We start from the raw sequence: 16468 nt of genomic DNA on the forward strand, positions 1-16468 counted from the left end.
TCCGGAAAAGTGTTGACCGGTCTTTGACCGGTGGGTTGACCGGTGTTGACTGATCGTTGACCGATGTGGTGATGTGGCAGATCAGTTTGGCGGCTTGGCGGCTAGGTGGCTTGGCTTGGCGGCTTGGCGGCTTGGCTTGACGGCTTGTCTTGGCGGCTTGGAGCCTACTGCAAGTGGGCTCAAGTTTTGGGCTGCAGCAAGTGGACTTGGGCTGTGGCTTCCTCCTTTTTTTTTTTTTTTTTCTGACGGTTCAGGTCATGAAGATTCCGGTGGCCGGTTCGGATATTTTCCGGCCGGTTCTGGAGGCGGGGCCGCCGGTTCTGGACTCCTGGAGTTGAGATCTTCAAGGTGGGCGGCGGTGGTTTCTGGGATTTGAAGGCTACGAATTTAGGATTTCAGGGTTAGGGCTCGTGCTGATAACGTGTTGTAGAGAAACTGAAATTGAGAGGAATTTGCTGTGTATTCTCATTGATAATAGGGGCCTCTTTATATAGAGGATTACAATGCATAGAATCTCAATCATACAAGGAAAGTAATTCTACATTGATTAGGATTCTAGATCCTTCTAATTAAATCATATTACCACTAGGTCAAGTAACCTAGAGTTTGGGCTAAACACAAATTAGGTTTTCCTTCAACAAAATTATGTTTTTTTTACCTTATTTAATTAAATTAACATATTTTAATATAATATTCATCAAAATTATACTCATATTATATTTTAGTCAATAATAGTGAAAATAACACTCCCATATAGCACCTCATGGTTGGAGATGAGAATTGAGTCCTATATGAATAGTGCAACAAGGGGGTGCTAAAATGAGAATAGCACCCCCAAATGGTGCCAATGGTTGGAGTTGCCCTTATAGTACATCCGTCCATTATTCCGTTAAAAATGCCTACGTGGCGGTCATGTGACATTCATGTGAGTAAAATGGTAAGGATAAAAGGCAATTTCTGGAATGCGCCCTACGTAGGGTGCGCCCCAGACGGCCGTTAACGAAAGGCCAAAATAGTCATTAAACATTTCACAAACGACAAGGTGGTTGCAATGGGTAAAAATCTCTCTTACTGTGGCGCCATCCATCTCAACAGAGGGGTGCAATGGTCATTTAACATTGAGTTCTCACGTGCCAATCAGCAATGTAGTCGTCGACTACCTAATCGAAGAGGAAGGCACTGAGTGAGGACTGACACCACACATCGGTTGAAGTTGAATGAGAAATCGGAGGTGGAAGAACAGTCGGTGGAGGAATGACAAAGAAGCTATGTGGAACAGTATTGCCTCAATCACCTCCTTGGTAGGGTCTCATGACTCATCTTCCTCCGAACCTTTGTAATTGGCTTCGACCATAACATGAATCTTTGGCCACTTTCCTGTGTCTTCTCCCTTTGCTCTCCGTTTCCATACTTAACGAATTCTGTGTTTATGAATTCAACCAAATATCAATACACAACTCACAGCACAAATCATCAACTCAACCCGGCCAAACGATCTGGCTTCGTCCTATCATCCTTTCGAGTTCTGGGACCAGGAGACCTACCGGAGAAGAGTCAGAAGTCCGGAATTGCTGCTGGAAACCGAAATCCCAATAAAAATCAGAAGTACCCAAAATACAATTTCTCCAACGATTAATCGAATTGAAGAACTACTTACATAGACGTGAATAGGACGAGGAGTAGACCAACTTTCCTATACCATGCAAGCTGAACCGTCGCCAGAGTCGCCGCCAGCAATTGCTTGAAAACTAGCTGGAATTGCAGCGGCTTCTTGACGTCGTACAGTCGCCGATTAGATGATCTGAGGTCACGGATCGCACCACACTGACGAGAGGGTTCAGCCGCCACGGTTCATCGACCTGAGGTGACCGGAATCAAGAGATGAGGTCTGGTCAAGCTTCCGCGTCGCACGGGGTCTGGTTCGAAGCTTCTGGGTCGTACAATCCCATCTGGTCTTTAATACCCCCACCTAAAATCAATTTCGACGGTTAAGATCAAGCGATGAATAATTTTAATGGCTCAGATTGCACCACGGTATTTTCCATTTTTCTTAAATGATTTTCCATAATTCTAAAACTTTAAAAAATCACTATAAATAGCTTGGGTGTCTAAAAAATTTTGCTGAAAATTCCCTTGCACTTATCGTATCGTGTACTTTATTATCAAACTCTTAAATCGAGGATTTTACCTTGTGAAAATTTCTGCAAATATTCTCGAGCACCTTTTATAATTACCGAGATCGTAAATTAAATCTCAACTAATTGCATTTCCACTTCTTAAATATTTTCCGGGGCTCACAATATACTATATGTTACAACTAATAAATAAATTAGACCACATTAGTAGACATATAAGGATTTTGTGTGATCCAAATAATCGAAATTGAAAATTGATAAATTGGATATTACCAATCTATTTATAACGTATTAATAGGTACTGTGTAAAAAAATTAAATCGTTCTGCCGTCATTTCAACATCGAACATATCGGTCAACCATTTATCTGCTTATACTTATCTAAGGGGAGCGAAACTATGAGAAGATAAAATTTCAAAAACTTTTATATTGGTTGATATAACTTATGTCCATGAGAGTGTGAGAGCTGACAGCTTGAAAAAGTAAAAAATAAAAGAAGATGTATATAAGTAGTTATGTGCATATTAGTTTTATGTATATTTAGGGCTTAAGGTTGACCATGTAGATTGAGATCTAAACTATGACGAAAAAAATTCAAATTTTGACCATCACCATTTCTTTCTGTCACGATAATATCTAACGGTCGAATTTGATAAATTTTATTTCCTCCTCTTTCTTTGATACGGAAGGTATACATTTACAAAGAACTAATAAATTGGACTACATTAGTAGGCATGCAAGCATTTTGTGCGATCCAAATAATCGAAATTGAAAATCGATCAGTTTGACATTACCCATCTATTTATAGTATATTATTAGGTACTGTATAAATAAATTAACCCGATCCGCTATCATTTCTACACTAAATAAAGCGGTCAACTCTTTGTATACTTCTATTTCTCTAAGGAGAGTTGAATCACGAAGAGATAAACTTCTTGAAATTTTTACATTAGGTTATACAACTCATACCCGCGAGAGTGTGAGAGTTGACAGATCAAAAAAATAAGTTGCGAATGAGCAGTTATGAGCAAATTAGTTTTATGTGGCATTTTAGGTTTAGAGTTGGCATAGTAGATTGAGACCCAAATAACTGCGAAAATAACTTAAATTTTGACCATGATCATTTCTTCTTATTATGACGGCATCCAACGGTCGTTTTTGATGAAGTCTATTTCCTCCACATTGTTCCTCATGGAATGCATACTATTTGATACAACTAAAACAAGTTGAGCCACATTAGTAGGCATGTAAGTATTTTATGCAATCCAAATCATCGTAATTGGAAATCGATTAATTTGACATTACCTATCTATTTATAGTGTATTAATAGGTATTGTGTAAAAAAAAACTAACCCGATTCGATTAAATAAAATAGTCAACTCTTTATATGCTTTCACTTTGCCTAAGGGGAGCTGAATCATGAAGAGATAAATTTCCCAAAATTTTTACATTAGGTTATGTAGCTCATGTCCACGAGAGTGTGGGAGTTGACAGTTTCGACTGGCAGTTATGAGCATTTTAGTTTTATGTGTATTTAGGATTTACAGTTGACAAAGTAGATCGAGACCCAAACTATAACGAAAAGAATTGAAATTTTGACTATAACCATTTTTTTATGTCATGATAATATCTAACGGTCGAATTTGATATATTCTATTTCCTTCACCATGTGTTGTCACGGAAGGTATACTTTTACATCTAACTGAAAAGTTAAACTACATTAGTAGGCATGTAAGTATTTTGTGCGATCAAAATAATGAAAATTGAAAATCAATCAGTTTGACATTAATCATCTATTTATAGTATATTAATAGGTATTGTGTAAAAAAAGAAAAAAAAAACTAACCCGATTCGCCATTATTTTGACATTAAATAAAATAGTCAACCCTTTATACATTTTTACTTCCCTAAGGGGGGCTGAATCATGAAGAGACAAATTTCCCAAAATTTTTACATTAGGTTATGTAGCACCTGTCCACGAGAGTGTGGGAGTTGACAGCTCAAAAAATAAGTTGCGAGCAAGCGGTTATGAGCATTTTAGTTTTATGTGTATTTAGGGTTTACGGTTGACCGCGTAGATCGAGACCCAAACTACAACGAAAAGAATTGAAATTTTAACCATAACCATTTCTTTATGTCATGATAATATCTAACGATCGAATTTGATAAATTATATTTCCTTCACCTTGTTTGTCATGGAATGAATACTTTTACACCTAACTAATAAGTTAAACTACATTAGTAGGCATGTAAGTATTTTGTGCGATCAAAATAATGAAAATTGAAAATCGATCAGCTTGACATTAACCATCTATTTATAGTATATTAATAGGTATTGTGTAAAAAAACTAACCCGATTCGCCGTTATTTTAGCATTAAATAAAATGGTCAATCCTTTATACGTTTTTGCTTCCCTAAGGGGAGCTGAATCATGAAGAGACAAATTTTCCAAAATTTTCACAGTAGGTTATGTACCACATGTCCACAAGAGTGTGGGAGTTGACAGCTCAAAAAAATAAGTTGCGATTGAGCGGTTATGAGCATTTTAGTTTTATGTGTATTTAGGGTTTACGGTTGACCACGTAGATCGAGATCCAAACTACAACGAAAATAATTGAAATTTTAACCATAACCATTTCTTTATGCCATGATAATATCTAACGGTCGAATTTGATAAATTATATTTCCTTCACCTTGTTTGTCATGGAAGGAATACTTTTACACCTATTAAGTTCAACTACATTAATAGGCATGTAAGTATTTTGTGCGATCAAAATAATGAAAATTGAAAATCGATCAGCTTGACATTAACCATCTATTTATAGTATATTAATAGGTATTGTGTAAAAAAAAAAATAACCGGATTCGCCGTTATTTTGGCATTAAATAAAATGGTCAACCCTTTATACGTTTTTACTTCCCTAAGGGGAGCTGAATCATGAAGAGACAAATTTCCCAAAATTTTTACATTAGGTTATGTAGCACATGTCCACGAGAGTGTGGGAGTTGACAGCTCAAAAAAATAAGTTGCGAGCGAGAGGTTATGAACATTTTAGTTTTATGTGTATTTAGGGTTTACGGTTGACCGCGTAGATCGAGACCCAAACTACAACGAAAAGAATTGAAATTTTAACCATAACCATTTCTTTATGCAATGATAATATCTAACGGTCGAATTTGATAAATTATATTTCCTTCACCTTGTTTGTCATGGAAGGTATACTTTTACACCTAAACTATTAAGTTAAACTACATTAGTAGGCATGCAAGTATTTTGTGCGATCAAAATAATGAAAATTGAAAATCGATCAGCTTGACATTAACCATCTATTTATAGTTTATTAATAGGTATTGTGTAAAAAAAAAAAAAAAACCCGATTCGCCGTTATTTTGGCATTAAATAAAATGGTCAACCCTTTATACGTTTTTACTTCCCTATGGGGAGCTGAATCATGAAGAGACAAATTTCCCAAAATGTTTACATTAGGTCATGTAGCACATGTCCACGAGAGTGTGGGAGTTGACAGCTCAAAAAAATAAGTTGCGAGTGAGCGGTTATGAGCATTTTAGTTTTATGTGTATTTAGGGTTTACGGTTGACCACGTAGATCGAGACCCAAACTACAACGAAAAGAATTGAAATTTTAACCATAACCATTTCTTTATATTATGATAGTATCTAACGGTCGAATTTGATAAATTCTATTTCCTTCACCTTGTTTGTCATGGAAGGTATACTTTTACACCTAACTAATAAGTTACACTACATTGCCTACTAGTATTTTGTGCGATCAAAATAATGAAAATTGAAAATCGATCAGTTTGAGATTAACTATCTATTTATAGAGTATTGATAGGTATTGTTTAATTTTTTAAACTTCCGCCGTTATTTCGACATTAAATAAATTGGTCAACCTTTTATACGCTTCTAATTCCCTAATGGGAGCTGAATCACGAAGAGATAAATTTCCCAAAATTTTTATATTAGGTTATATAGCTCATGTCCACGAGAGTGTAAGAGCTGATAGATCGAAAGACTAAGATGCGAGTGAGCGGTTATGAGCATTTTAGTTTTATATGTATTTAGGGTTTACGATTGACCATGTAGATCGAGACTCAAACTACAATGAAAAAAAAAATTAAAATTTTGATCATAACCGTTTCTTTATGTCATGATAATATCTAACGGTCGAATTTGATAAATTCTATTTCCTCCATCTTGTTCATTTTGAAAGGTATATTTTTCTGTATTACCAATAAACATGCTAGACAACTAGGATAACTGTTTAAGGATTTTGTGCAATTTAAAAAATTATTGAAAATTGAAACATTTGAAATTAAACAGTAAGTAACTTATTAAAATAAAAATGCTTATTTATTTTAATTAAAATATAAATTTCTTTTATTTAAAAAGTATATCTCCACCTTTTCAAAAAAAAAAAAGTCTATGTCCACTATTTTTTTGTTCGATGAAAGAAAGGCAATCTCTACTATTAAAATCAAAATGATTACTTCTTTTTCTTAGTATAAAAATTAAACATTGAAAAAAGTTAAACAAATTAAATTGCCCTTTACCAAAAAATACCAAATAAATTTGTACAAAAAAAAAAAAAGGAAAAAGAAGAAGCTATATTTGTAGCCCACGTGGCTCAAACCTTTGCAGCCAACACATTTGCTAGGTGTCTTAACCACCATGTCGACCAACCTTAATATCATCCATTCATCTAACCACGTATTAAGAAGCAGGAACTAATGCAACTGAACATAATGGGGTCTGTTCAATACTTCGATCTCTCTCTTCCCCTATACTCTGCCCATCTCTCGACTCGAACTTGCAGCAGCTCTGAAAGCTTGTTGGATAGGAGAATACGCTGTAGGTCTCGAGTGTGGTTGTTGGGGTTATACTGGACCTCGATGGAGGAACCGATATCGGCTTCAGTGATTTCTTCTCGGTCCATAACTCCAGTACGTGTAGCGGAGGCGTTCGATAATGGCCTCGAAATTGATCCAGAATTTGGGACATAGCAACTCATCATCAGGTTTGATAAGGCCCCGAAAAGACGTACGGCACGAATTGTCGTCCACTAATTCAAAGTAGTCACTGGACAAGGCCATAGATGTGTTTATGAACAAGATATGAAGAAAGATGAAGATGATCGAGCCTCAGCCCTTTTTACCTTGTTTCGCATATTACATTAATACCCTCGACTTTCTACACTAACGGCAGCCACTTTACTGATAACGAAAGTTAGTTTTGCAATTACACTACTGCCCTTGTAATTCAAATCGTGTGGACGTGAGCAAGCCACGCGGGACGGGCCCATGAGGGCGCACCCTACGTAGGGCGTATTCCAGCCGCTCCCAGGATAAAATAGTATTTCATTCATATTTAGAAATTATTGAATTTAATATACTGAATATCTATAATTAAAAAAAAATTTTGACACAAAAAAAGAAAAAAGAATAACATCCAATTTATTCTTCACTGTTCTCGGGATACTTGGGGCAATTAATTATTATTATTTTTGAATAAAGGGCTGGTGCGGCTGCCCTCAGTCTTGATTAATGAAATTGCCGAATACAAGGGGGGGGACATTAAGCCTAAATCCCTGATTACAATAAGCAACTAGAGTATTTCCTGAAATAATATCAGGAATCTCTACATAAGACATGTATTCTAACAAGCACCAACTAGCAAAGAGTGCACTATTGGCTACTCCATTTGCTTTGATATAGCAGTGATATAACGGAAAGATAACCCGATATGTAACCCGATTATAACGTAGCATAATTACTATAATCTCAGCTTTCCTACTATGTTGCCGCCAGATGATAAATCTGGCGACACTTAGCTTCACCCTGCCACTAGGCGGAAGCGACCATTTGATGAAGCAAACTCGCGGCCTACCTAGAGCAGACAAGACACTTTGAGTGCATACACAGACACATAGCCCGACTAGTCCTACACAATTATTGTAGGAACTTATTTCTCGCAAAAAGCGGAAACATAGTAAATAGCATAAATAACAAACAACTTTCAAATAAAAAAACCTTAATGGACCTAAGGTGAAGCCCCAGGCCCAAAAACCACAAGGCCTAAGGCAGGCCCACAATCGAAGTAGGTCAACGAGGGCCCAGATAGCCCAGCCCAAACACGGTCCTGCACAGGAAGCACCACCGCCGCCTTCCCATCTCCCAGATCGCCACTCCATGTCCGCTCTCGGACCTCGACCGCCGTCGAACAAGCGTCGCCGACAGAGAACCAGCAGCTGTCATCCTCCACCACTACACCCCCAAAACTCGAGTGCCCAGATCCCTGATGACGAGAAGCACCAGAAATCAGACACCCACTGTCTTCCTTCCCGAACCGACTGTCGTCCTCCCACATCCCTGCTGCAAGATCCGAAAGCCCGACTAACTCCACACAACCGGACATTGCCTTCTGCCGCGCACCCCCTCCCAGTGCAGGCACCGCCATAAATCGAAATCCAAATAACTTGGACCCTCGCCGGCCCATTCTCCGATCATCAGACCAAATCCCAGACCCCACATCTCGCCCGACCGCAGTGCAGCCGGACGAGAGCTAGAGAAGACGGCGACAAACTTTGGCTAACCTAGCGCATGGAGCACGTACTAAGAGAGAAGTACGTTGTTTATTCTGATGGGGCAATTAATTTAAGTACTCTTGGTTTTGTTCAGTTTCTTTTTTATGAAAATTTAATATATATTAATTTGGGTCAACTAATGAGATAACTTTTTTCTCGAACAATTAATAGGATTAATCAATGGAGATGGTAGGTAAAAGAAATATAAAAAATAGGTGTTTAGTTTAGTTTAATAAAAAATTTGTAAAAGAAATATAAAAAATAGGTGTTTTACGATTTTACTCATACTTTAACAGAATAATTGACAGAAGTACTAAAATGGCTAACGGAGGGATAATACAAGTAACACTAGACTCCCCAAAAAGTACATTTCGTGATAGTTCAGGTACCATATAAAGATTTTACCCTAAAGATAAACCATCAGGATGAAACGACGATGGTAATATATATCCCTACTTCCACGACACGTCGTTTTATCACCGTTGAATGATATGCTAGCTTGTCTTCTTCCTAGTCAGATCATTCCGACACAGTTGAACTGCTGAAGCTCAAAACCAATGAAGGCGGTAGTGGTAACGACCCCCGGCGGACCGGAGGTCCTCCGAGTACAAGAAGTAGAAGACCCAGAAATCAAGGACGACGAGGTTCTTATCAGAGTGGAGGCCACCGCGCTGAACGGAGCCGACACTTTTCAGAGGAAGGGACTGTACCCACCACCTCCGGGGTCCAGTCACTACCTGGGCGTCGAATGTTCTGGAACCATCGAGGCCGTCGGGAAACACGTGTCAAGATGGAAAGTGGGTGATCAGGTAATCTGGAAAAAAAAAAATGATCTTATGCTAGGAATTGGTCAGTTTTGGATGTAAAGTTTAGAGGCATAAAAATGTAATGATATTTGCTAAAAAGGGATTGGAATCAGTAGTATTCAATGACCCTATTGTTACATTCGGTTAGAGAAATGGGATTTGACGGATTATGTAGGTGTGTGCTTTACTTAATGGAGGAGGGTATGCTGAGAAGGTGGCTGTTCCGGCGGGACAGGTTCTACCGGTTCCACCTGGGATTTCTTTGAAGGATGCTGCGAGCTTTCCGGAGGTGGCGTGCACTGTCTGGTCCACCATTTTTATGATGAGCCGGCTATCTTCGGGCGAAACACTTTTGGTAACTTGCTTGCATATTGTAATCTGGTGTATTAATGTTACATTGGAAATGTTGTTTTCTAAGTTACAAACATCTCTGGTTGCTTTTTGTTTCTGTATTGAATCACTTGCAGTATTTGGTTTTCCCAAATTGTAGCTTGATACTTTTTCGTGATGATGTATGGAATGTGCTACTAGAAGTAAAATTTCTATCATGTCGATAATATCTTTATGTTGGTATCTATGGCACTGTTTTTCTTATATTGTCTTGAACAAAGCTTTAGATCTAGGCATAGAATAATTGAACAAGTGAATTGTTTTAGCTTTGTGTATCTCCATAACAGAGGTGAAATTTCAGGTTCATGGGGGTTCCAGCGGAATCGGTACATTTGCTATTCAGATTGCTAAATACTGGGGAGTAAGGGTATTTGTCACAGCAGGTAAGCCATACATTTTCATATGTGGAACAGAATCAGTTTTCAGGTTTTCACATTTAACGTTATTGATCTTGGATCATCAGGTAGTGAGGAAAAGTTAGCAGCTTGTAAGGAGCTTGGGGCTGACGTAGGTATCAATTACAAGACGGAGGACTTTGTTACACGGGTAAAGGAAGAGACAGGCGGCAAAGGTTTGTTCTATGTATTAACGCCCGATTAATATTACGCAAGAGCATTACTATACCTTTTTGTGTTCTTTCAGTTACTGTTGAGTATGAAAAACATATTGGTATATGCTCATTGGCAGGTGTTGAAGTCATCTTGGATAGCATTGGGCAAGCCTATTTTAAATGTAACCTTGACAGCTTAGCTTTTGATGGGAGGCTTTTTGTCATTGGGACACTGAGTGGCGCTGTCTCAGAAATAGATCTTCGTATGGTGCTTTCAAAGCGCCTCACCATCCAAGGTACTAAAATTTTTACTTGGTTTTAGTACCGTAGGCTTTTTGCCTCATATATTGTTTTTCAGAAATTTCTCATATACAGATGATAGAGTATCTATGATAGTTTATGATGAAATCTGACTTTCATTTGAGAGGAAAATACTTTGTGGATACCCATGTTTGAAAATGATTTGTGATTTTTAAGTATCCTTGTGGCTATCAATATCAAGCATTTCCAGAAGTTCTCTTATGCTTAGTATTGTGACCTTTTATGGAGTTGATGTTTCTTAATTAGCACGATGTGTTTTCTTCGACACTTCTGTTCCTTTGTTCCTTAATAGTGTTCTCTCAGTACATTACTACATTTCAGTATTACATGTCATCTTGCATATCTGCTTCCACAACAGTGATCAAATCTTGAGTTCAGTATTAAGTATTAACACCTTAGTGATAACCCTCCTCTTTTGCAAAGGGTTACCGCACTTTGTTTAGATACCTCTAAAATATTGTTGTTGTGCATGCAGCGGCTGGTTTGCGATTCAGAAGTCCAGAAAACAAAGCAGTAATTGTTAGAGAGGTGGAGGAGAACGTGTGGCCTGCAATTGTGGCTGGCAAGGTGAAAACTGTTGTCTACAAGCGTTTCCCATTATCTGAAGCCGCTGAGGCTCACCAGCTATTGGAAACTAGCCAGCATATTGGAAAGATACTACTTTTTCCGTGATGCTTCTGACCTCATGCACCCAGGTTCTACGTTCTGGGAATAAAGCAAAGGTTAATGTGACTGTGGTTTTGCTATGTTTATGTTGTACTCTTATTTTCTGATACATGAATCTTAGTCTATCATACGGTTTGTAATTTCGTGCTTCATGCTAAACTGATTCATCTCGATAAGTAATGATACTGTATACTAACATTTGTGTTCTTGCCTAGTGTTAGATTAATGTTACTTATTTCTTCCCCAGTAAAGTGCCAAACAAAATGATAGGGACAATATATATCGGAGTGTGAGTATTATTTCACAAATCTGAAGCACTATAAATTAGGGACCAAAGGAAAATAAAATTCTCTCAATCCTTTGCTTGCAAGGCATGCTTGTGAGCTACTGTTGACCAAAGACAAAGCCAACTAGACCGTCGGCATAAATTGAGGTTGAGGACTGAAAATGAAATTAGTAATAACAACTAGGCCTCAAGAAGAGACTCCCAGCAATGGAGTCACCCAACTAGCGTCCGTATGCTACTATGTTCTCGCCAACGGCGTCATGAGGGCTTCTCTGGTCATGTGCGTTGCTGCCTTCCCCACCGTCTGTGCTCTCGACATGGTAAGGATCAATTTTCTAATTTTGGAAAGTGATTAGGTTGAACTTTTATAGAAAGCAAATAGTGAATGGAAATTTCTTGCTTAGAACTCTGTTTTTGGTGCTTTGATATATACAGAGCCATTACCATTACCTTGATATGACATTGATTCAGTGCTTTGTGTGAAATTGTTTTCTACATTTTGTATTAACCTTGCATTGGCATTATTAAGGTGAAGATAAGGCGCAAAATTTTGTATTAACCCAAAATCTTCATCAAGAATTTGTTTGGTGAAGATAAGGGGCATTGAGTGTGTGGTTTTAACTACGATAAAAGTGATTTTGATTGTATTCCGTGGGCATAATTGTTGTTGTTGAATTCTCTATATACTTCATCTTGAATAATAAGTATTGAAAGAACTTCATTGTTGTGTTAATTTATGTCTGGATTCCATATTTTACATGCAATGCATTATTGTACATTTAAAACTGAATTTGCTTCTCGATCTATTACATCGGTCAATAGCTACTCAATCCCCGTTTAGCAAACTTAAAATAGTTGGTAGACAATTTTGTGGTCCTTATATGTAATTGTATGAGTAGAGTTCATAACATAAAAGAAACATGAATTGGTGGTGTAATCGGTCTCTAAGAAGACCATCTCGATCACTGTCTGATATATCAAATTCTATCAGGGATCTTATTAATTTGCTCAACTGCTTGGGTCCCGCTACCATATCGGTTGTTCTAGCGCTTATCTTGTCCGATAAAGTGATTTTAGGGTGTGACTATTGATGTCTAATTTGTTTCACTTTATAGTATTCACTCTTTCCCTTAATCTTTTTGGTCAAAGGCTATTGAATCATGTCTTGGTAATTGCAAGGACTATCACTTCAAAAGTATGTAGTAATCTTTGCAAACAAATTACAGAAGAAACCAAGGGTTAGTTATGACCGCTAATGACTCCTATCATCGAGAGAGAGAGAGAGAGAGAGAGAGAGAGACTTTTTGTAACTGGATAGTTCATAGTTGATGTTATTACAAAATCTTATAGAATCGTCATTTCACTCTTTTCTTTTCTTTTTTTGGGTTAAATGGGATGATGGGGAATATTTTTTGTTTTTGTTTTAAGAAACTTAAATAAAAGTGTCCTTGACCTATAGCACTAAAATACACTAAAACTAGCCCACTTACACCACTTCAATAAAAATAGACAATTATGTCATTCAATCATGGATTTTGTGGTCACTCACCATTGGATTTAATATCACGGGTTGAGATTAAAAGAATTAATTTAAGTGTTTCAATCTCAACCGTCAAAATTAAATTTAAGGGTCGGTGACCACAAAGTTTTGGATCACCTGGTGATTGTGTGATCATCGTTCAATAAAATCTGTGTAGTGCTTGAAGTGAGTACGCCCACCTTTTGAAAAGTGTCTTACAAATCAAAATAAAGTGAACTTTTTAAAAAGTGTAATCTAATTTGCTAGATCATATTTAATAGGGTTTTTGTCCATTTACCCCATTTCTAAGTATTTTTTTCCCACTTTACTCCATTAAGTTTTTTTAATTCCTCCTACACAAAACACTCTAAGGAAGTCTTCCCTAATAAACCATTAATTTTTTTTTAAGAATATTTTACCCTCATCCCTTTGTTACTTAGAGAGAGAGAGAAACCATAGGAGACTTCGGTAGAGCCCCGGATTCTGGTCACCGATCGTCGGATTTTGGTCAAATTTCTCCTGAATCCGATCACCGGTAGCCGGATTCAGGTCACCAGCTGCCGCCCACCGGACTTTTCTGAAAACCTCTCTGGAGGTCCTCAAAGAGGTTGTCGGAGATTTCATAGGTCGCCGGAAAGGTCTATTGCCCCCAATAGTATATTGCCCCACAATAGACGTCTATTGCCCCCCAATAGAGGGGCAATAAACCTCTATTGCTCCCCAATAGATGTCTATTGCCCCCTAATAGAACTTTCGGTAGCCTGAATGAGAACTATTCTTTATAAAATTAGACAAATAAAACTTTGATTAAAGAAAAAAAACAAAGAGATTATATCAATTTTAAAACGTCTATTGCCCCCAATAGACATTCAAAACTTTTTATTTTCTTTCCTTCTGTCCCATTACTTAAAAAAATAAAAAATCTGATTTGAGCACCCATGTCCTCTTCTCCTTTCTGGTTGCAGTCGAACTCGAACCCAGTAGTCGGAGTCGAACCCATGTTTACACTTGAGGCCTGCGTCTGCCCAAAGTTACCCAAAAAAAAAAAAATTGGGCACCCACGTCTTCTTCTTCGCCGGTTGCAGACCGGGAGCGGAAGCGAGTTCGCCTCCCACACTCCAGAAGACCGCTCCCACCGCCGGTTGCAGTCCAATTCCAATACTCTATCCAAAACTCTAACACAACTCTCCAATTCACCACCGCCATCTCTCAACTGCTTTCTCGAATCATCCAGTAGCTCCGCCCGCTCTTCGAAACCATCACTTTTCGCTTTCTCCTTCTCTATGCTCTCCAAATCGAAACTCCCCCGCAAGCCTCCGAAATCCTATCGATCAAGCTTTGAAGTAGCAGCAGAAACTCGGTGCGCAAACGCAGACTGGATGTGGACAAGCAGGTGGTCGGCGACGATGGTGACTCAGAAAGAGTTCACAAACGAAGCCGAGACCTGTTGCCCGTCACCGCCACCAATTTTGAGACTGCCCTACGGTTCCCAGTCGGCTCCGCCACTTTGAACTTTGATGCTGGATGTAAGTGTCGGGAACCAGATTTTGGAGGGGAGAGAGACAGAAAGGAGAGATCGATCTGCAGAATGAGGAGCAAGGACAATGATGTAGTTTGTTAATTAGGTGGAGGGTAGAAAAGTCAATTTACTTTAAATTGGGTAAGTGGAAATAAAAATTTGTTACTGGGGTAAGTGGGATAATTTTGGCTCATTTTGGTGCTTTTGGTCAAGGACCCTATTTAATATGGAAATCTAACTTTGCTAAAAGTGAAATTCAACACATTTAAATGTGAGCCAAATTATGAAGGAGAAATTTTAAGAACTATACATGACATATGGGCCATTCCGAAGTTCGACACATTAGGTTTCAAAGAACTAATATTGGTACATGAAGTTACAATTCCGACACACTTTTAGTACATGACGTCAATAACACTGTTAACTCTATGCAATTATTCAATTTTCAAAGGGTGATTTTGGATTTTCCTCTCTCTCTCTCTCTGAGCTACTTCAAGCTACACATTTTCTTCAAAAGCTTCATCCCATCATCAGTGATCTTACCACACATCTTTAGTACCAATTTGTTGAGCGTTTTCAAGGTAGACCCAGTTGCCAAACAACTCAATCCACGATCGGTAACGTTGCAACATCTCTTCAACTTCAAAATCGTAGCCGAAGACGAAGCAATTGCTCTAAGAGCTGGATCCCCAATCAAGTTATGTCCCAATTCCAAAGAGTGATGATCGGGAAATGGGAAGAGATTGTGGAATTATGTGATTGGGGACTTGGGTTTGATGGGTTTGTTGAGAAGTTAGATGGGTGTATGGAGGAAAAAGCAGAGGAGAAATGAGTTTGGTAGGGTGAGGTGTTTGGGTCTCAGTTGGAAAGCCAATATTATTGGTGAAAACAAAGAAGACTAACATGAAGAAGGGATTGCAGAATTTGGGGTTTTAAGAAATGGGTTTTGGCCACCGGTGAGGTAAAAGTGGTTGGGAGGAAAGGTTATTAGAGACATGTAATCAACTTCAACCTTAATTCTGCATTTTCAGTTTTGATGGGTTTGTACTCTCTCTCTCTCTCTCTCTCACTCTCTCAACAACCACACCTTAAGAAGCTTGCTCTTCCCAGATTTCTAGATCATGAGCTCCTTCAGCAGCACCACCAACTTCGACAACCTGATGCTCCAAATCCTCATGGGTCGCCTTCAAATCCAACCCCCAACCACCACCAATAACAACTCATTCCTTTCCCAAACCCTTGAAGACCTCCTCTTCGAAGCCGCCAATCTCTTCAGCGGCGACGACGACAACCACAACAGACCCAGCTCGCCAAGGAGAAGTCCAAGCTTGGGTAGATTAAGAATATGTAATGGTGTAATGGAGTATTGTGTACTCATTTGGGGAGAGAGAGAGAGAGAGAGAGAGAGAGAGAGAGATGATAGGATCATTTTAATGCGATGTTTTAATAGTTATTTCCTCATATTTTACTTAGTTATTTCCTTAAATAAATAAATTTTAATTTAGTTTCTATTTTTTAGGTACATCGGAGAAAATGACAAGGAAATGAGCTTAAAGACACATGAGAAAGATGTGAGACGTTGGAGATAACAAAGGCAAAGCACAAGGGATGCAGAAATGAGCTGAAATGAAGTATTCCTGGTCCGATTAGGAATCCCAGTCAAAGTAGGAATC

General features: G+C 38.3%; 1 protein-coding gene across 1 annotated transcript; it reads left to right on the forward strand.

Annotated features, from left to right (window-relative positions):
* The first annotated feature begins 9251 nt into the window (after nt 1–9251).
* On the forward strand, nt 9252–11677 carry LOC133718667 (uncharacterized). The gene is made up of 6 exons (XM_062145528.1): nt 9252–9547; nt 9720–9899; nt 10236–10317; nt 10398–10505; nt 10622–10780; nt 11281–11677. Exons 1-6 carry the CDS (start codon nt 9296–9298, stop codon nt 11475–11477), a joined length of 978 nt encoding a protein of 325 aa, XP_062001512.1. The 5' UTR covers nt 9252–9295; the 3' UTR covers nt 11478–11677.
* The last annotated feature ends 4791 nt before the right edge of the window (nt 11678–16468 follow it).

Source organism: Rosa rugosa, chromosome 6, assembly GCF_958449725.1.
Source record: "Rosa rugosa chromosome 6, drRosRugo1.1, whole genome shotgun sequence".
NCBI classification, from domain to species: Eukaryota; Viridiplantae; Streptophyta; class Magnoliopsida; order Rosales; family Rosaceae; genus Rosa; species Rosa rugosa.